Source organism: Buteo buteo, chromosome 5 (genome assembly GCF_964188355.1).
Source record: "Buteo buteo chromosome 5, bButBut1.hap1.1, whole genome shotgun sequence".
Lineage (NCBI taxonomy): Eukaryota > Metazoa > Chordata > Aves > Accipitriformes > Accipitridae > Buteo > Buteo buteo.
In genome coordinates, this window is record NC_134175.1 from 33,126,048 (window position 1) to 33,147,055 (window position 21,008).

Genomic DNA, 21,008 nt, shown 5'->3' on the forward strand with positions numbered 1-21,008 from the left:
ACATTCTAAGATGCGTATTTTGATGTAAACATAAATACTGCAGAAGCCATTAGTACAGCTAGTATTAGAGAGGCTAATTTCATGTCCTGCATTTTTTTCTCTGAGCAGAAAAGGAGGATCCCTTTGACTTCATTCTCCAAACTTACCAATCTAGTCTAGATAAATTTTAGGCTTTCAAAGTTAAATCACTGTGATTCACTTCAGAGACATTTAATTTAACTGAAGGCTCTGAAAGCATATTAATACAAGGCAAACTGCAGTGAAAGGTAAACCTCTGACTGTTGCTATTTAATTTTTTGCTAAAAACGCCAAAGCGGTCTTGATGAAAGACCCAAGTAAGTAGCATAAACTTTGCCTAAATTCTGAATAACTGTGATTTAATCCTACAGGTATGTAACAGAATTTGTAAACCTAGGCAATGTTTCAGCTCTTCGAACTTTCAGAGTATTGAGAGCTTTGAAAACTATTTCTGTAATCCCAGGTAAGAAGTAACTGGTGTAAGGTGTTAGGCCCCTTGTACCTCCCAACTGTTCCTTTTTATCCTGTCATTGTGTTTGTGTGTGAACTCCCCTATTACAGATATGTGACAGAGTTTGTGGACCTGGGCAATGTCTCAGCGTTGAGAACATTCAGAGTTCTCCGAGCTTTGAAAACAATATCAGTCATTCCAGGTGAGAGCTAGGTTAAACACTGAGGCTGACTTTAATTCACTAAGACGGAATTCATATTTTTTAAACATAAGTCTTATTTCTTTCACAAAAAAGCAGGAATCGGAAGATACTAGAATTCACTGAGATCTCTGATTCATTGCTTTTTAACATGAGCTCTTTCCTCTTGAAATCAGCCTTTGAGTTTAACAGATTCTTGCATGAGACATTGCAGTACACAGTGTGTGTGGTTTGCATCGTATGATGTCAAGCTTTCTTCTCCACATTCAACGAATATCAGTAACCCTGAAGTTTTCTTACCCATGTGTATCTTACCTACATGATGTTATGTGGTATTTGTCGTGAATATTTGTGTCTAAAAAATAGAACTGTTCAAAATGTTGACTTAGGAAGAAGATGAAGGAATAAGATAATAAAGAACAGCATGGGCATCGCATGGGGGTTTTATTATCTTAAAATGCTACGATTTTCCAAACCATCTCCAGTTTTATAGCATTAAATTTTAATCCTATTTATTGTTGAACAGGCTTTTTACCACTGTCTTCTAAATCTAGTATGTTATAAAACTGATAGTAGCAAAGGTTTGGGGCAAGAGGTATTGACAAATAAAAATAAAGAAGACTTTTATGTGAGATTCATGTACAGCATGAATAAAAAAGTCACTTGTTTTAGCATTAAAACAAGTGTTTTGAAATATATGCAACCCATTCCATTCACAGTTTCAAATGAACATAAATTTCAACTATTTATTCATTTTCACAAGTGAAAAAGCTCTTCACAAAAATGTTATTTCACAGACATTACAATCATTTATTTGGGCTTCTGCATGAAATCTATAACTTTACTGGGAGACACTGTCATTTTTATGCTTTAAAAGAGTTTTAAACATCAGAATAAAAACTCCTTTGCATTTGCAGGCTTGAAGACTATCGTGGGAGCCCTAATTCAGTCGGTGAAGAAGCTCTCGGATGTTATGATCCTGACTGTGTTTTGTCTGAGTGTATTTGCACTAATAGGGCTGCAGCTGTTCATGGGCAACTTGAGGAATAAATGCCTGCAGTGGCCTCCAGAAAATTTTACTTTGGAAACAAATATTACTGCCCAGCTAAACAGCACCATAGGTGAAAATGGTACATTGGTTAATTCAACAGTGACTCCATTTGACTGGAAGGGGTACATTGAAGATGAAAGTAAGTATTGTCAGCATAATTCTTACCAAAGTGATTTGTGGCTGACCCAATTCTTAGAAATAAGGAGGGGAAGGAATGATACATTTAGTTAAGACAGAGCAGGAGAAGTGTTTTCTCTCTTTCTCATATCTCTGCTCCAAAGGCCGGCATGGAAGAGGGAACAAGGAACATGGTATCTCTACTTGATACAGCTCTTTTTCTCAGCTTTCTCTGCGAAATCCACATCTCCCCTGAGACAGGAAGAGGTCCAAAGGAGTTCTTAAAGTTACTTAATAGTCTTAAACACTTTCCATTCCTATACTCTAAAGCAAGATCAGCAACAGATTGCTATGCGATTTCTGGCTATGTGATTTCTGACAGATATCAGAGACTTCTGACATTCAGTGAGGACTCCAGTGATGGAGTCCTCAGTATTTTCACCATCTATCCATTCTTGTGCTTCACTAATTATTAGAAAGGGTTTTTTTTAAGGTCTAACAAATTTTCCTGCTGCAATTTAAGCTCATTGTTCTTATCAACTTCACCACAGGCATCAAAACCAAATTATTCCCTATCATTAATCACTGTCTCCAAGGTATTTAACCACTGTTTTTCTGTTGCCATGCCCTGTTCTGTCCTCTTTCAGTCTTCTTTTTATATGCTAATCAGCCCAGATCATCAACCTTTTTCTCCTACAATTTATTTTCTAGATCTTGATCTCTCATCTGGATCCTTTCTTGTTCATAAACATGCTTCTTAAAGTGCAGTACCCTCATCTAGGCATTCATCCTCCACATGAGGCATACTAAGTAGAGAAGAAGGATTATGTGGTAGCATAGTAACTTATACTTCTGGTTTATATATCCTAGGCTAGGGCTTGCTGTTGTTTACAATTGTAACTTCATTAAATCCTGTTCAGCTTGTGGCCTACCTGCTCCAGAATCTTTTACAGCCTTTTACCTCATTGAGTTTCCACTTGTATTTGCACAGTTAATTGTTCCGGCCTGAACAGCACCCTATTTTTTCAGACCATCTCTCCAACTGTCCTGGATCTTTTAAACTGTAATCGTTTCCTCAAACTTACCACCATTCTTATCAGATTAGTATCATTTGCAAACTTGGTAAGCATTCTTCCATCATCTAGTTTAGTTAAAACCTTGAATAGCAGCAATCTCGGACAAACCTCTTCAGAAGTTGTTTTGATGCATCTTTCCATTTCATAATTTCCCAAAGTATGATTTTCCAACCAGTTTTGCTGATACAGAGCAGTCTGGCAAACTGAGGATAGATAAAGAAATGCATTTCAGTGCAGTTAAATGTGAGGTTACAAATCTAAGCTCCCTATCCTAAAAATCAGTGCTGCACAATTCATGTGGGGACAGGTTCACACGCATAAAGACTGTAGCTTGTGGCATACATCAGCTCTAACAGTGAAAGACACTTTTGGAGAAAAATAAGAACTAAAGGGGAGAGAGAGAAAGAAGAGGGAAGGGGAAAGGGAAAACTGATTACGGTGCCCAGATGTGAAGTGAAGTGGTGGGGTCCCCAGGTGAGTCTCCTCCCCTGGGTACCCTTTCCAGTGCAGCAGCAATCCCTCCGTCATACTTTTCCCATAGCAACTGTGTGTTTTTCATTAGCATCTCCTCAAACTCCCTACAGGTTGTTCCTGCTTACAGTGCTATTAGCACTAATTGGAAAGCACTTTGATCAGGGCGGGTGCTGCATGGCTAGTTGGTTTTTAAGCTCATACATGCATGTTATTAGATCACCTAATATAAACCAAAAGCTACAAGCAAGGAGTAGGAAAAAGGGAGAGAAAGAGGGGTGAATCTCACACCAGAGACAATTGCTTCCCAGGAGTATCTGCTGCAACAGTAATGTGTTTGCAGGTGTAACATCATGAGAATAAAAGCAGCATGAAAAACAGCATGAGAACAAAGGAAAAATAGTGCCACGGAGGCTCTGGAAAACACTGCCACAGCAGCTTATGTAAATGGTTGCAGAGCTGCAGCTGAGAAACAGGATATAGAAATGCAATTGGAAAGCCCTTAGTAATAGAGAGGCTAAGGCACCTATGGCACTGTGGAACAGCCAAGACTCTGAAATATTAATGCTAGAACTCTGCAGCCAAAAAGGTAAATAGTATCCTGTTCGCATAAATAAATTATTGGCCAGGAAGGCAGTATTACCCCTGTATGTAACACTACTGCAGTTGCTACTGGAATACTATATGAAGTTCAATTTAGGTAGAATGTTGAAAAATTGGAGGATGTTCAGAAAAGAGCAGAATGATTAAAGGGTTGGAAAACATGCTTTATACCAAGATAGACCAGGAGCTCAACCTACTTAGCATATCAAAGAGAAGGTTTAAGGGTTGATTTGATCACAGTTGAGAAAAACCTCATGGGGAACAGAAATTTCATCATAGACATATCTTTGATCTAGCAGGCAAAGATGTAACAGGTTCGATAACTGCAAGTCAGACCCAGACAAATTTCAAATTGAAGACAGCTTCTAACTGTGATCACACAGCTGATCAATGACTATGATGGATTTCCATCTGAGTTTCTTAAATCAAGATGCAATCTTTTTTGTGAAACTCACTTTACCTGAACATGTGAATTCACAGAGATCCCATGCGACAGGGTATAACAAAGTATAAGCAAAGTTTAATGAAGACCTGACTTCAAGGTCAAACTTCATTTCCTGGCTTTTTAACCAAGAATCTGTAAATACAAGTTCTGATTTCATTTGATTTAAAGAAGACCTGAAGCCCTCTAAAAAACAAAGCTGAATTGAATTAGTTACAGAAGGTACTTCATTGAATGGCTACTTGAATCTTTTGTATATTTACATGGGATTTCATATGTATTATGAAATTTATAATGAAATTATGAGTCTTAATGAAGTTAGTAAGCTTGTCCTTGCTTACCAGCAGTTTCAAACAGAAAAATTATCTTCTCACAGCTTCCTGCTCTCTTTTTGTAGATGGGCAGACAGGATACAGAAATGGTTCTTAAACCAGCTGTCTCACAGGGTAATAAGAAGGGACTTACCTGGAACTCAAACCGGTGCAATGGCACTGCCTTTTGTAGGAATTATACAAGTTTTTATGCCAGTACTTGTGTGTACTATGCAAAAAAGGCATGTAAACCCTAATTTTGCCACTGAGCTCATTTTTGGAAATACCATTTAGCAAGACTTTATGTAAGCACACCCAGCATGAGTGAGTCAAGCACTCTTTTTTTTTCCTTTTTCTTTTTCCAAGATAGCAGATCCGATAAACTTAATGCTAGATAAGTTTATCTTGGCAAGTTTGCCATAAGCAATTTTTTCTGGGAAACAACATCTCACAATCTGTTTTGTGGAATAACAATTATTCTCAGTCATTACCCTAGGTTTACCCAAACAACTGTAAATTCCCTTGAAGTAAAGTGCTCACCTACCAGGTTTTTTTTCCCTTTTCCGAATCAAATAAACAGGAGCCAAACATATGCCTTTGATGTGGTGAGGGGCTTTTCACGTTACTTGGGTAAAATACAATTCAGAGTTTTGCATCTAGTTAGGGACACAGGCGTATACTGCTGAGCTTCTGTTGCTATAAAAACTTCCTATCATGACAATATTTTGAGCATTTGTCACGGCTGTATCAGTGCACTCAGAGAAAGCCTGGGCAGCTATTATTTCTTGCGGAGCTGGCAAGTACAGCATGCTTACAGGGCACACCTTGTCTGAACCACAGAATTTGAATACAGACCCTGTTTTAGCGGTTCAGCTCAACTGATGCAGTACTGATCGTGACTGACTGCTCTATGTAAACTATATCAAGTCAGGTTTGTGTTCCTCCCAACCAGCTGTTATGTTCCAGCATGTTTTAATCGTGATTAGCTGACATAATGCAGAATAAGGTTTGCTTCATCAGGGTCAGCTGTGGTCAGCATCACGTCAGCTAACTTTACTATTTACAGCTGTGTTTCAGCGCAGTGCAGTTCTGCAATGCACACCAGCCCGGAATGACAGCGGCCGCACATAGGGCTGTGCACTTTGTACAGTACAGAAGATTATACCCTGTAAGTCGCAAGTGTTTCACTAGACACTGAAATTGAGTCCTTCACAGAGGGTCAGAACAAGGTCTACATACAGCTTAAAACCTAACTTTTCCAAATGGTGACTCTTGCTTGGAGAGGTGCAGCTGTCTGGGTGCTGGGTCCCTCCTGCAGCAAATCAAGGTGCTAAGCCAGTAGTTTGTGACACCTCCCCAGACTCAGAATTCATGAGCTTCGGTAGTAACCCTTGTTACTTGTGCAGCACAGCCACCACAGCCACACTCAAGTTTAAACTCAGCTGCTCTGGTAGTGTTTGAAACGAGATCATTTTAAGGGACTCTAACAGGCCAGTCCAATGGAAAAGAAATCCAATGCATGGTTTAAATCTTCTCAGGAAGCAAAAAAAAAGTACCACCTTAACTCCGAAGCTGCTGTGCTTCAGAAGTATTGGAAGCTGGGGAGGTGCTCAGAGGAGTATCGCCGTGTCCCTGCCCTGTCCTTACAGACATCCTGGGGCAACGCTTTTGGTCTCCATCAGAAATGGGATACTGGGCTGCATGGTCCGACCCTGTATAAGTTGCATCCTTAAGCCTGTGACCAAATGGGAGATCGTTAGTACAGGAGGAAGCTCCTCCTGTCATAATTTTTCCAAAATCAAGAGCTTGGCAACTGTAGGCATCTGCTTTGAGGGGAAAAAGCAAAGCACTTCTCAAGGATACGGTCAAAGTGAATCGTAATAAGCACAATGTTTTGCGCATCATCTCTTTATTCTTCTAAGGATAGACAGGTCAATGCTTTTGTTGTTTAAACCACCTAAAATCTCCTTTAAATACAGGATTACTGTAAAGACTATGGGATGGTTGGCTACAGGGTGATTTGGTGGAACTTACCCAATTTTTTCTTTCCTAAGGTGATCAATAATTTCATCATATACTCCTAAAATCCTACCTACGCAAGTTGGTGACTGTTGCAGTAATTCCGTCCGAGTTCAATTTAGATGTATACCAGGGCCTTCATACCAATCAGCCGGCTAATTGCAGTGTGTATGTACCTGTAACAGTTAGAGCCATTGGCAGCTGGCTGGTTTTTTGCAGAGCTCACATGTTAAATAACTGTCATAAGTCTTTGTAAGTGACAAACTGGAACCCTTGGCAATACTGATCAGAAAGTTTGAAATAAATTATCGGTATATTTTTTTCAGATACAATTTAATTATTGTAATAAATAACTGTACAATATAATTTCACAAAGTGCGATTTAGTTCAGTGAACAGACTGAAGGGAGTATTGCACATTTCATCCACATCCAGCAGCATTTGACAGGATTTTTAGTACATTTTGGCATTTTAACAGTAAGTGTTGTGAGTGATAGCACTTACTGCAATTCATATTGTCATTTACTCTAAAGTTATTGTCCTGCTGAAAAAAATAATACTGCTTGTTTAAAATTGCATCTGAAATCACCTTAACACTTTTAGAGCGGGACTTTTTATTTCATAGAGCTGTAAGAAAACTTTCATATTCAGTATTTTATAATTTTTTAAAAATTCTTTTCTAAACAGGTCATTTTTATTTTCTGGAAGGGCAAAATGATGCTCTGCTTTGCGGAAATAGTTCTGATGCTGGGTAAGACCAACTTTCATCATATTATTGCACTGTGTACAAATTAGATAATTAGATCCATGTTCTTTAGATGTGCAGTTGGAGGGGGGCTATATTTTGAGTGACTACTTTCTTTCACATGAGAAATGCTAGGATTTACGCTGTGATGAGGATTTTTGTTCCTGGTCAGAGCTCAGTGGATTGGTTAGATGAGCTTAGTCTGCATGAATGAATCAGTAATTTGATATTAGAGTAGCTCCTGCCTGGATGAGAAGTAACAGACACAGCAGCTGGAAAATGCATGTTATTTCACAGTTCCAGCTGCACATATGAGTGCTAACAGGCTCAGACAGTGGGGAAAATGCTGACATCGACATTAATGTTACAACATTAAGAATTAAAGAAATTATTTGGAATATTATGTTTTAGAAGCTTAGATTAAACTTTTGACACTAATTCTTATGTGCCTTTCCTGCTCAATTTTTCTAGTGTCCTTTAAAATCATTTTCTATTAAAAATCACAACTGCTATTATTTCTAGTCTGATTATCGAAAGAAAAATCCTCTTTTTAATCCCAATCTTCTCCTGGACATTCCAGGTGGTAATATTAAAATAACTATATAAGGTAACACCCAGTTTGTCTTTGCAGGCAGTGCCCAGAAGGATATACATGCGTGAAAGCTGGTAGAAACCCCAATTATGGCTACACAAGTTTTGATACATTCAGCTGGGCTTTCTTGTCACTATTTCGCTTGATGACTCAAGACTTCTGGGAAAACCTTTATCAATTGGTGAGAATTTTTTAGTGCAAAATAGACTAAATATGTTTGTACCAATAATGCAAGAGGCCTAGAATCAATTTTATATTATCTTAATATTTACTATATGAAAAACAGAGATTTTGTATACCTATTCTTGCTTATAAATGTATTCTTATTTCCAGACACTGCGGGCTGCTGGGAAAACATACATGATATTTTTTGTTCTGGTGATTTTTCTGGGCTCTTTCTATCTGATCAACTTGATCCTAGCTGTGGTTGCCATGGCCTACGAAGAACAGAATCAAGCAACCATGGAAGAAGCAGAGCAGAAAGAAGCAGAATTTCAACAGATGCTGGAACAACTGAAGAAGCAACAAGAAGCAGCTCAGGTATAATTTATGGTGTAGTAATGCAGAAGTGTATGGAAATAATTTTACCCTGTTGGGCTTTCAACAACAGAACTAGCTTAGAGATACTCTATTCTGCACTAAAGACATTGTACTGTGAATGAGCCAGCCATAATCAAGAAAGAATATTCAAAACTAGGTATACATGATTCATTATGTTTTTCTTAGTCTAGTGTCATAAATAGTCTGTTAGGCTTCTGCATTTAAAAACTACTCATGAAAGATGGAAGAAGGCTATGACCAACATATATCTTGAGTCCATTGAGTGATAAATATTAGAAAAAATTAGGGAGAGGATATCCTATGAAAAGTGTTAAGATCCAGTTCGGACTAGAAAGTCTGTATAAATAAATTTAAAAAAACCATGATGCCATGGTTTGCTCAGTGACACAAATTCATTCTGTAACATGGCAGGCAGCAGCGGTGGCAGCAGCAGCAGTAACAGCATCCGCAGAGTCCAGGGAGCCCAGCGCTGGGGGAGAAGCAGGAGGGCTCTCAGAAAGTTCCTCAGAGGCATCAAAATTGAGCTCAAAGAGTGCAAAAGAGAGGAGAAATAGAAGGAAAAAACGAAAACAGAAAGAACAGTCTGGAGGAGAGGAAAAAGATGAAGATGAATTTCACAAGTCTGAATCAGAAGACAGCATCAGAAGGAAAGGTTTCCGATTATCTATTGAAGGCAATAGACTGACATATGAAAAGAAGTATTCTTCTCCACATCAGGTATTGCATATAGTTATTTTTAGTAGAAGCATACGTTTAAAGCATCATCAGCTGTTACAACCTATGTACTGTAATATGACCCTACTGCCTAAAGAAAGGAAACACTGAGATTTTCATTACACTTTATTATTGTTGCTAGTGCTTGAGAGAAAATGCTGTAGCTGCTAGATTGTCTTGTGAAAAAACACGGAGAATTAAATGTAACCTCATATCTCTATTCTTGTAATAGGGTTGTTTAAAAATCATATTAAAATATTCTCTGATGGATTTGGGGGGGAGGGTAGAGTGATTATATATTACCTAGACTTATTAAAGTGCTACGGTATTTTTCCATTATGATAGCCTCATATTTTCCTCCTGCTTCAATGATGTTTGGAGGCTGGTTCAATATGTGCAGGATGCTGCATACATGAAACAATGTGCATGTATAGACTCCCTTTTTTTTCTTGATGGGTATTGTGCAACTATTCTACTCAGCAGCTCTAGCTGACATTGGGAGAAAGGAGTGCTCAAAATTGGTTTTGTTTAAGAATCCATGGACAGTGGTATTTCTATCTGCAAAATACACATATAATGAAATACACGCAAAAATTTCACAGCAGCATTTAGCTTCTGGGAAAAATGGTTACTCTCATTTAAGAAAAAACCTGCCTACGCTATCCTAATAACAACACTAACTTTGAAGGTTTCAGCTAATAATCACAAATTTTGTTTGCCTGCAGTCTTTGCTGAGCATTCGCGGCTCCCTGTTTTCCCCAAGGCGCAACAGCAGAACAAGTCTTTTCAGCTTCAGAGGTCGAGCAAAGGATATAGGATCAGAAAATGACTTTGCCGATGATGAGCACAGCACTTTTGAAGACAACGACAGCAGAAGAGATTCTCTCTTTGTGCCGCGCAGACATGGTGAACGGCGCAACAGTAACATTAGTCAGGCCAGTAGGTCATCCAGGATGCTGGCCGTGTTTCCAGTGAATGGGAAGATGCACAGCACTGTGGATTGCAATGGGGTGGTTTCCCTGGTCGGTGGACCATCAGTTCCTACATCGCCTGTTGGACAGCTTCTGCCAGAGGTGATAATAGATAAACCACCTACTGATGACAATGTAAGAAAGTTTTAAATAGCTTAGGCATGGTGGCCTTTTCTTACTGCACCAGCCAGTGTTTTCTACAGAATGGAATCCTTGGCAATGCTTCCTGGTTGGTCAAGCTGTGAATGCTCCTGCATCTTGTAAAATCTTTAAAAAATAAAACAGCTAAGATGATAGGTTTGCAACCTAAGCATTTACTTACAAATACTCTCATAACTAACAAATGCAATTCGCAGTTTCCAAGTAATAAAATATTAACTTACTTACACATTCATAAAAGCACTATGCTTTTCTATATTACTGTGCTATACTTCACATTTGCTGATCTAAAGGTCTATCTGGCTATGGTCTGCAAAATCGTAGTACTATACAATTGAAAATAGTATAAAAAAATGTTATAATATAACTGCAGTCAATATGATGCTGCTATTATCACTTTATCAAAATTAGCATTATTCGTTAATTTTGATAACATTCTTCCTTATCAGCCCTGTTGAAAATGTAAGGAAGTTGTCAATTCTTTATTCTCTTTCACTTCTCATTCCTATATATTTTCCATCCGTTGCTGGTGCAGTGCTGTAGTGTAGATAACAAACGGTTCATTGGAAGATCACATTTCAATACATACTTCCAAAAATACAAAAGTCTGTATGAACATACGTGCAGCACGTATTGCTGCCATTCTCTTACCATATGCAAGGTAAGAGAAGACATCTCAAAAAAATTTCTTGCTTAGTTCAAAGTTGTCTACTCACATTACTAAAAAAATACTAGCATGAGGAAGCATGAGGAAGTCAGACTTTTCTTACTTGCTACAGTTTGCCTAGGGGAAAAGACTATTATGTTACAAAACCCAGAATATTCTGTCAGCAGGATCAAGGAAAAAAATTACTGTTTGCAAAAATTTAATACAATATTTTGAACTCAATCCTTTTCCATTTATTTAAATCATTTTTCATAGCTTGAAGGAAAGAACTGTGAAAGTTAGGTAAATGGACTCTCTCAGTCTTGAACAGTAGGTAACTATTGCCTCATTCCTTTTAAAAATTATTTGAAAGATACTAAAAAGTAAGAAAAGTCTGACATGATAATAATTGAAGTGCACGAAGCACGTATCCAAGCGAAGACATTAATAACAGGGTTCTATATAGTATTTGCTTATCTCATTTCTCAAAAATGGTCTCACCTTTTATTGTTCTCTGTATAGGGCACCACTACAGAAACAGAAATGAGAAAGAGAATATCAAGCTCTTTTCACGTTTCTATGGACTTCCTGGAAGATCCAGCTTTAAGGGAAAGAGCGATGAGTATTGCTAGTATCCTCACAAACACTGTGGAAGGTGTGTGCTATGCATAGCTTAATATTTAATACCTGTTTTTTCCAATGGACTTTGGAAAAATTGAGTTGAAACTTAAAAACTGATCTAAACTAGCCTAATTAACAGATGCAATCCCACAGACAGACAGACAGACACACATTTATCAGGAAACCTAAAGTTCTTTATTCGTTAATGTTATTACATAAGTAAGCATTAAAGTTATTACATATGTAAGCATTTCTTTCTCATTGTTTTGCCACCACCTACCTCCTGTAGTTATCAGAACTACAGAATTATGTCTGATGGTCATAACTGAGTGGATGCTTATGCACAGTAATTAAAAATATATTATTGCACACAAGAAGGCCACTGAACATTTTTCAAATATTGTTTAAAATATGTATGTATTTTTAGCACTTATATTTATTCAGTTACTCTTTAAAGAAGTGCTATTCAAGGTGATAAAAATGTTTTTTTCTTGAACTAGGAATGAAAATTGTATTGAAAATTTTTACCTAAACACCACAAATTTCAAAATAAAAATATTTACATAATTGAACAGTAAGTGGGAGGAACAGGTTGAAGTGTAATCAAGGAACAATTAAATACATAATACAAATCGATGCCTAAATTGATACTGATCAGCATAGTGATTGGAATACAAAGAAGTTGTGCTTGATAGATAAGCTTTGAAGAAAATAAATACATTTGATAGCACTTTTCAAAGACTTTCTTGAAAAGCCCTGTAAAAAAGGGCTTATAGGAGGTTAATCAGTACCAGTACAGATTGACAACTTGACTGGTACAATTCATATAGGATTGAGGAATGTTAGAGGAATTACATAGTTACCTGTATGAACTTTCTTTTCCTACAGAACTTGAAGAATCAAGACAGAAATGCCCACCATGTTGGTATAAATTTGCAAATATTTTCTTGATCTGGGACTGCAGTCCGCATTGGTTAAAAATAAAACATATCGTCAACTTAGTTGTAATGGACCCATTTGTTGACCTGGCTATCACAATTTGCATTGTTTTAAATACACTCTTTATGGCTATGGAACATTATCCGATGACCGATGAATTCAATAACGTACTTTCAGTTGGAAATCTGGTAAGTAGGTTGTGGTTTTCTGTTCATGATTTGGAAGGAATTATGTCTGAAATAACTGAAGGCAAGAGTTTTATTAGCTTTTTTTCTTTTTACTCTTTAGAAAGTAGATTTATTGGACATTTATTGGCCTCCAGATACGACTATCAGAACATTTTTGGAAATTTCATTATCATCCCTGGCTCATGTAACTTAGGATACTGTAAAATCAATACATTGCAGTGTTCTGCAAAGCCAAATTAAAAATTTAAAAAAATGACACCAATGCTGCATTAAGTAAAGTCCATCTTAAACAGAAGTTGATTTGCCTAACTACTAAACCAGGAAATGCATTACTTCCATGAAAAAGATACTATGCAAATAAACGTAGTGTTACTTTTTCAATCAATACAAGACAAATCTTTAAATTATGAATGTGTTTTTAATTGCTGTTTCCTCAGGATAGGTTTACAATAGCTAAAAAAAAACCCCGAAACAAAACAAAACCAAAAAACCCCCAACATTTAAAAGCAATTCTAGAATTTTCTTCTGTAAAAGACTTTTTACGTGGATATGTGGATTGTTTTCTTTATATGATTTATGTAAAACTATGAAGAATATCCTGCAGTACTTTTTCCTCTTACAGTTTTTTATATTTTTTTATCATCAGATAACTAGTAAGATATCTTTTCCTCATGTTGTCAACTATATTTTCTCCCTTCTACTTCAAAAAGATAAATTATTAAAGAATTCAGGAGTTAATTTGTTGTAGCTCTGATGCTTTTGAACTGACAGGTTTGATCACATAGAAGTATCTGCAGCTGCAGTCCTATATTTTGTCTCTTATTTTAAGAATTGATTCCTTATAATGGGAATTTTAATAATCCTTGTTTTGTAATGAGGAAAAAAATGCCTCAGACCATGTAACTAACTACAGGATTTAGAAGGAAGAATTAATAGATAAACACATAGCTGGTTTTCATATACTTAAAATAAGGGGAACTCTGAATCTGAGTTTCCTAGTAAAATGTAAAATCCTGTATTGTAGCATTTTATAGGTTTGTTTTTCAACCAAGAAAATGCCATGTAAGTCTTGGTGTCCATTTGGCTACAAAGGGAGTGCGAAAGAACCTGTCTATAAGCACCATGGTCTTCCAGTCTTAGGCTCCCTGACATAAACTCCTTCTGCTATACAGAGGCTCTCAGGGTTCACCTGCTCCAGGAGTTCCACTTTAAAGCTCCCTGAGAACCTCACTGTCCTGATCGTTAGGAACCTAAGTCAGCGTTTCAGCCTGTATTTATTAATTCCTACTACTTCCTCAGTGGTTCCAATCCTGTAGCTTAAAAAATAGTAACCTTTCCCTCTCCAGTGTTTGTATCTGGAATGTATTTAAAGACTGTAATAAAATCTATCTTGAGCATTGGTGTTCCTAGGCAGAGCAAGTCAGATTATTCTCTTTAGCTGTCCCATTTTCTGTTCAGCTTGCTTGAAAATGGGTTATCAAAACCAAAAAAAGAAAGCATTTCAGACCAGGGCTCAGGCAGCCTTTAATGGTGGCTTTAGTACATCTCTATCCTACAGGAAATTCTTCTAAGACTTCTCTCAAACCTACTCAGGGTCACTACCTTGACGGCTCCTAAATATGATTCCTACTCTGTTCAGCATAGCATCCCATGATAAGAAACCATTACCAGCAATATCATGTTTAAAATGCATTCTTAAATGCTCTTTCATTCCTGTCATCAAAGTGATTGAGCCAATCAACTTCACTGAACTTACTGGCAACACCCAGGGAGAAGTTCCTCAGCTTTAGCACATTGTTGTATCTCAGTTGCTCCCCATACGGTATAAATAATTGCATCTCTGTTGAACTGAATGGGATTACGGCAGGTTATACCAGCAAAGGAGCTGCCCCTCTGGAGTCTTAGATTTGGCCTCATTCATGCTGCTGCATACTGTAATTAGTATACCAAGAAAGATGTTATACCATGTAATTTCTTGGAAAGCAGTCTGGTTTATGTTGTGAAAATCAAATCTGGGATATTGTCTGCACAGTACATGAGAATGTCCATATCCTCATAGAGTTGAAATTAGATGATAAATGTTATAAAACAGAAATTTATGTAACTCGATTAGTATAAAATTTAATTAATTGAAAAAATTACTTAGTTTGTATGGCACTTGTTAAGGGAAGGTGGGCATAATAAATCACTACAGTACACTGAACTATTTTTAAGTATCAGTTTTGGATAAGACATTGCAGGTATGTAGCTTGGATTAAAAACCTAGAAAACAGCTAAATCTGTAATATTGAATTTCACAATGAAATAACAAACTGCATTTTGAATTCAGGTCTTCACTGGAATCTTCACAGCAGAAATGTTTCTCAAGATAATTGCAATGGATCCTTACTATTATTTCCAGGAAGGGTGGAATATTTTTGATGGTTTTATTGTAACCCTTAGCTTGGTTGAGCTTGGTCTTGCAGATGTGGAAGGACTCTCAGTTCTTCGATCATTCAGATTGGTAAATATACAGTAAATATACATCAATTGCACTGATTTTGCAATGGGACTTCATTAAAATAATGTAATTTTTTTGCCTTAAAAGTTTGCTTGATGTTTGCCATGATACTGATCCTGATGTCTCTTTCATTAGTACAAACCCTTATTACTTGTGGTATGTTACTGTCTTCGACGGGAATTGACAGAGATCAAGATAAATAGATAGCAGTGGGTGCCTTGGGCCTATTTCCAATGTATTTATTTTATATACACACTTTAAATATCCTGCTATGCAGAAACAAATCAACTCACTAGATGTATTGTGCTCTGATTGGCATCCTGGGAATAGATCTGCTCTGCAAATACCAGTAGAAAAGTGGCCCAGATGATTTTAACAGTTGAATCCTAGATTTTAAATTCCTTCTAATATGACTGGTAGCTTCTTTGGCCTTCAGTAAAAACTATGCTTTGAGGACAACAAGCTCTGACTTCATAAAATTTTGTTGACTGAACCTTCCATTTTCATGCTTTTAGACAAGAGGATACCTTCTGAACAGTCATACTCAGGGCTTATTTTGCAGTAATACCCTTCCACAAATTAACTTTAAAATATCTTTATGTCTTTCTTGCTGGTTGTCCTAACAATATTTTTCTTTTCTTCCAGTTACGTGTTTTCAAATTGGCAAAATCTTGGCCAACACTAAATATGCTGATAAAAATTATTGGTAACTCTGTGGGAGCTCTGGGAAATCTGACCCTGGTGCTGGCCATCATCGTGTTCATTTTCGCTGTGGTTGGGATGCAGTTGTTTGGGAAGAACTACAAGGAATGTGTCTGCAAAATCGCAAGTGACTGTGAACTTCCACGCTGGCACATGCAAGATTTTTTCCACTCTTTTTTGATTGTATTTCGGGTGTTGTGTGGAGAATGGATAGAAACTATGTGGGACTGCATGGAGGTTGCTGGCCAAGCCATGTGCCTTACTGTCTTCATGATGGTCATGGTGATTGGAAACCTAGTGGTATGTAATCAAAGCGTTAGCAAAAAATTATTTGGCAATAGAGTGGGCTCAATCCTGAAGTGAACTAAGTGCTCTGGCTCTGCTTCAACAAAGCACTTACGCAGGTGGTTTCAAGCGATGCTTAAAGTTAAGCTTAAGAGCTTTTTTGGATTGAGAACAAAGTATCCTGCAATATCAAAATCCTAAGAATGTTAGAGTGAGCACTTAATCACATTCTTAATTTGTCTTTTGGCTCTTTGTAAATATTTTGTGCTTCAAATAATTTTAGTTTATGGGCTCTTTATAAACCATTTGCTGTGGATTTTTTTTATTATTTATCCTGTATGATTAGTCACCTAAATAATCTGATTTCTGCTGTGTGATGGGATAATTTAAACTTTTTAATGATGCTGAACAGCAAATCTGTTATCTCCATTTTTAGATTATAAGATTTAGCACCAAAATATTTATATACTGTGGGGATTTAAAGACACATTTACAGATATTAGTCAGGTGTAGGAATATTTTGGAATAGTGAACAGAACCTAAACAAAATTTTAAAAGGTCAGGATTTTTATGGAGAAGAGAAAAAGTTTTGAGGGTGCTTTTCTTTGGTTATGGTGAATTATCAGGATTTCAGTCTTCAATGTCACTAATATGACAATTTTTAATAAAAGAAATGTTCTTTGTTGGGATAAAGAAAGTCTAGAACATCCTTTTTTTATCTTTCTGCAGGTACTGAACCTATTTTTGGCCTTGCTCTTGAGCTCATTTAGTGCAGACAACCTTGCTGTGACAGATGATGACAATGAAATGAATAATCTCCAAATTGCTGTAGCAAGAATGCAGAAGGGCATTGATTATGTGAAGAGAAAAGCACGCGAATTCATCCAAAAAGCTTTTGTTAAAAAACAAAAAGCTTTAGATGAAATCAAACCACTTGAAGATCTGAACAACAAAAATAGCTGTATTTCTAACCATACAACTGTGGAACTAAGCAAGGACCATGACTATATTAAAGATGCAAATGGAACAACTAGTGGCATAGGCACAGGCAGCAGTGTGGAAAAATACATAATTGATGAAAGTGATTACATGTCATTCATAAACAACCCAAGCCTCACTGTGACAGTGCCCATTGCTGTGGGTGAATCCGACTTTGAAAATCTAAACACAGAGGAATTTAGTAGTGAATCAGACCTGGAAGAAAGCAAAGAGGTATTTAGATATTTTGTGCATTTCTCTCTGATTTTTTGAGTATTTTTTTGTTTTTTTCAGAATAAGCCAGAGTATTCAGTTCTTGATCATTTGTTATTTTGACATTTCTTTGTACATGGGCATAAATGAGTGTATAAAGGAGGGTTTAATTCTTGATGAACAAAAGTGTGAGAATGAGTTAAAAATTACAGTCTCCAAGAGGAGATAAGAGGTCAGGCAATGGGAGACCAAACTAACCCATAAGAACTGTTTATGGTCCATATGGTAGTTGCAACAACTGGTAGAGTAGGGCAGTGCCCTAGCCACAGCCTTATTTCACCAGAAACTTTTGTTTGCCTCCTGTAATAAGGGTCCCATGAGGAGTGCCATACCTCATCTCTCTGCCACTCAAAAAATCTCCCTCTGTGGGATTTTTTTTGTGAGTGGGTATAAACCAGAAAACACAGAGATAGTTTATGTATTTCCTTTAGACACTGCAATTATTTTAGATTTTAAAACTGGCAGCTCTTCTAGACCTATATTCCCATAAAAAGAAGTTTTAACCATAGACACTTCTATATACTTCAAATTCATTTAGTTGTTAAAACTGAAAAGTAGTATCAACAGACAAAAATATCTCATGTTGTTAGGGAATGCCAAAGCAGGCTATAGATATAGGGCCTTGTTGAGAACTGTATTTTTAAAAAACACATTAAGGCTATAACTGTTCCTTTACATGACTTTTTGTCTGTGGCTATTTTAACAAGATAATTTACATTGATTTGATAACATAATTTGCAAAACAACTACACCCTCAGTGACTTAGCTTGTTGACATTTTAGTCAAATCAGAAAATTATCTTTCCAGACACTCAAAAAAATTAATTTTCTGGCTTGAGGAACCTCAACCTTAAACTAGGTAGTTTGCATTCTGGTAGCAATCCAGTTTCTTTGTGGGATAGCTCATCTTCGCCCCCCACTGCTGTATTGCTAACGGTACTTCAGACACCTGATTTTAGGCTAGCAGAATTCTGTACTGCTGCCACTTCAGTGTGCATAAGCCTTCTGGTGTTCTTAACAAAAACCCAGTGTTAAGCTAAGCGCAATCTTTGGATCCTCCCCCAGGAAAGGAGACCTGTACAAAGCAGCCTCTCCCCATGGCAACGTATTTCAGAGACACTATTTCCCATTTCCCAATTGATATCTGGAGCATTAACATTTCTTTTCCTGCTAAATACTAGCCAAAAATTTGGCTTTGACTCAAGCTTCTGAACCACTGCCACAGTAGACGTTATAAGAATGTATTTGAGCACATTATGAACTTGCCCCTGATGGAAGAATTTCTAAATAAAACAACATTTAAACAAAGATCCATTGGAGAATAACAACTACTGGTCATCTACTCTCCCCACAACTACCTTAATGCTGGCCAGTCCAGTCCAGTCTTCTAACCCATCATAGAGCAGGCAGTCAAATGGAGTGACACAAGCCGGTTTACGACTGACCAATGGGGAATAGATTCAGTTCAGGAAAGCTTTCTGTAACTGTGCTGCTACTTATAGGACCAGGGTTACCTTTTATCCCATTGAGAAAGTAGTATGACACTTGGGCCTTCCTCCAGCAGCTCTGTTACATAGTTTTCAGTGGAAAATCCATCCAGCAGTGCTGTTTTGGATCTGAGTCTACCACCTTATTTTATATTGACTGCTAGTATAATTGGGCTGTAGAAAAGAAATGATAAACACTAGAAAAGCAGAACCTTTGAATTAGCTGAGTTTTTTGACGCGAGCCCACTTAGAAAAGACTGTAGGGATCCCCTACTTCTCAGGCCAGAAGGCACTAACAGGTGAGTTCCAGCTGGCTTCAGACCATGTTGAGTTTTTCAGCACCATTCCTGGAGTTTTACAGTGCTGTCCAGGATCCTTTTTTGCTGGTTGGGTCTGCTCTAAAAGCAGTGGGTTTCTGTGGGGGTTTTGTTTGGTGAGTTGGTTTGGTTTGGTTTTCAGCTGAGTACTCTTTTCTCCTTTAGCAAATTAACATATTAATAATCTTAAAATTATAAATTAATTTCAAATAGATTAATTTTAGTGTGCAAAAAGTAGCTGACTAATATTACAGAAAATCTGCTTCTTAGAGGAAAATAGAAATAAAATGAAAATTTTTTTCTCAAAAACAAAAAAGCTTTGGAAATGTTTTGAAAAGTATTTGCAGAATTATTTTGAAAAGTGGTAAACCATACTGCAAAGGATGATTTGTGAAAATTGGATTATTAGAAGTATATGGTATTTTTGTAAAAATATCAGAGACGCAACTCTGTAATGTAATTTGGAAAAAAACCTCTATAAATTGCTTCTTGTGACAAATAATGACAGAGCCTGAAACTGGATACATCAACCCGTTTTCCTAATAAAGTTGCAACATTGTTCTTCCAATCTCTATAGTCACCACAAGATGAAATTGACTAAAAACTGGCTACTTTAAATATTACAATTTTATTAAGCACCATGCAACTCAATATCAATGAGTCTTGGAATTGTTACTGAAAAATGGACTGGCTACTCCTTTAGTAAGAGCTCTGTTGTTAGGGTTTGGGCACTTTTTCGTCCTCAATATCAAAAAGCCTGCTGCAACCTAGCATTAATGAAGCTGTATTGCATTTATTCCATTATTTTGTTTACCTCTACATCTTTAAATATGTTTCCTTCACAATTTTTACCCAGTCTTTAGCCATGATACCAACCAGCTAGATTGAAACCGGTCTCCAGCTGCATGTTACAACACTTTTAGAATTTTTAGGATGAGGATTAGTTTAAGTGCATTCAGTTTTTAAAAATTTGGTTTCCACCTTCCACTTCTCTCTCTGTATGCTCATTGTGTTATCGAAAATGTAATTAGGTTATAAAACACAACCTGACGTTTTATGGGCCACCCTTAAGCTACTTCAGCCTTATTGTATGCAGCTTCTCCCTCACTCTGAGCTAGACTTCCAGCAGTTTTAATCTGGACTTGCACACCTCTAAAGTATATCCTCTGCTGATCTGTGCTTTTTTTCCCCTCATTCCTCTGAGCTCCCACCTCATTTATATAGTTATATTTAGGCTCTTACCTGCTTTTCAGTAGACGCTACAGATTCCTGGATACATATTTCAGCTTCATTATTTCTATGTATGACAAGAGATCTTTGCACTTATGGGTAGTTGTGGTCATAAATCTTTGCAGGCTTAGCATCATCACTCATATTTTTCAGTTTAAAGCATAATTTTGTTTAAAGCCTTATCTATCACTGATACACCTTCTATTTAATGGATCCATACAATGCAGAAGGAAAACCAATGGTTGCACAAATTTCATATACGTTTATCAGCAATTTACTTATGTTGAATACTAGAACATTCAAAAACATAGCAGAATTCTTTACTTATTCTGAACACAACTAAT

At 36.9% G+C, this 21,008-nt stretch overlaps 1 protein-coding gene across 7 annotated transcripts in view; it reads left to right on the forward strand.

Moving 5' to 3' along the window:
* LOC142031311 (sodium channel protein type 1 subunit alpha) overlaps window positions 1–21,008 on the forward strand; it is a 68,142-nt gene that overhangs the window by 10,841 nt on the left and 36,293 nt on the right. For 2 of the 7 annotated variants that reach the window (XM_075028539.1, XM_075028543.1), the window contains exons 5-16: window positions 390–481; window positions 1,586–1,858; window positions 7,445–7,508; window positions 8,134–8,275; window positions 8,428–8,634; window positions 9,067–9,372; window positions 10,095–10,442; window positions 11,668–11,800; window positions 12,655–12,893; window positions 15,223–15,396; window positions 16,039–16,395; window positions 17,110–17,592. In XM_075028539.1, the coding sequence (XP_074884640.1) occupies window positions 390–481; window positions 1,586–1,858; window positions 7,445–7,508; window positions 8,134–8,275; window positions 8,428–8,634; window positions 9,067–9,372; window positions 10,095–10,442; window positions 11,668–11,800; window positions 12,655–12,893; window positions 15,223–15,396; window positions 16,039–16,395; window positions 17,110–17,592 (2,818 nt within the window). Of the gene's footprint in view, window positions 1–389; window positions 482–579; window positions 672–1,585; window positions 1,859–7,444; window positions 7,509–8,133; window positions 8,276–8,427; window positions 8,635–9,066; window positions 9,373–10,094; window positions 10,476–11,667; window positions 11,801–12,654; window positions 12,894–15,222; window positions 15,397–16,038; window positions 16,396–17,109; window positions 17,593–21,008 lie in introns of all 7 variants that reach the window. The other 5 variants (XM_075028541.1, XM_075028544.1, XM_075028538.1 and 2 more) reach the window with 4 other exon arrangements.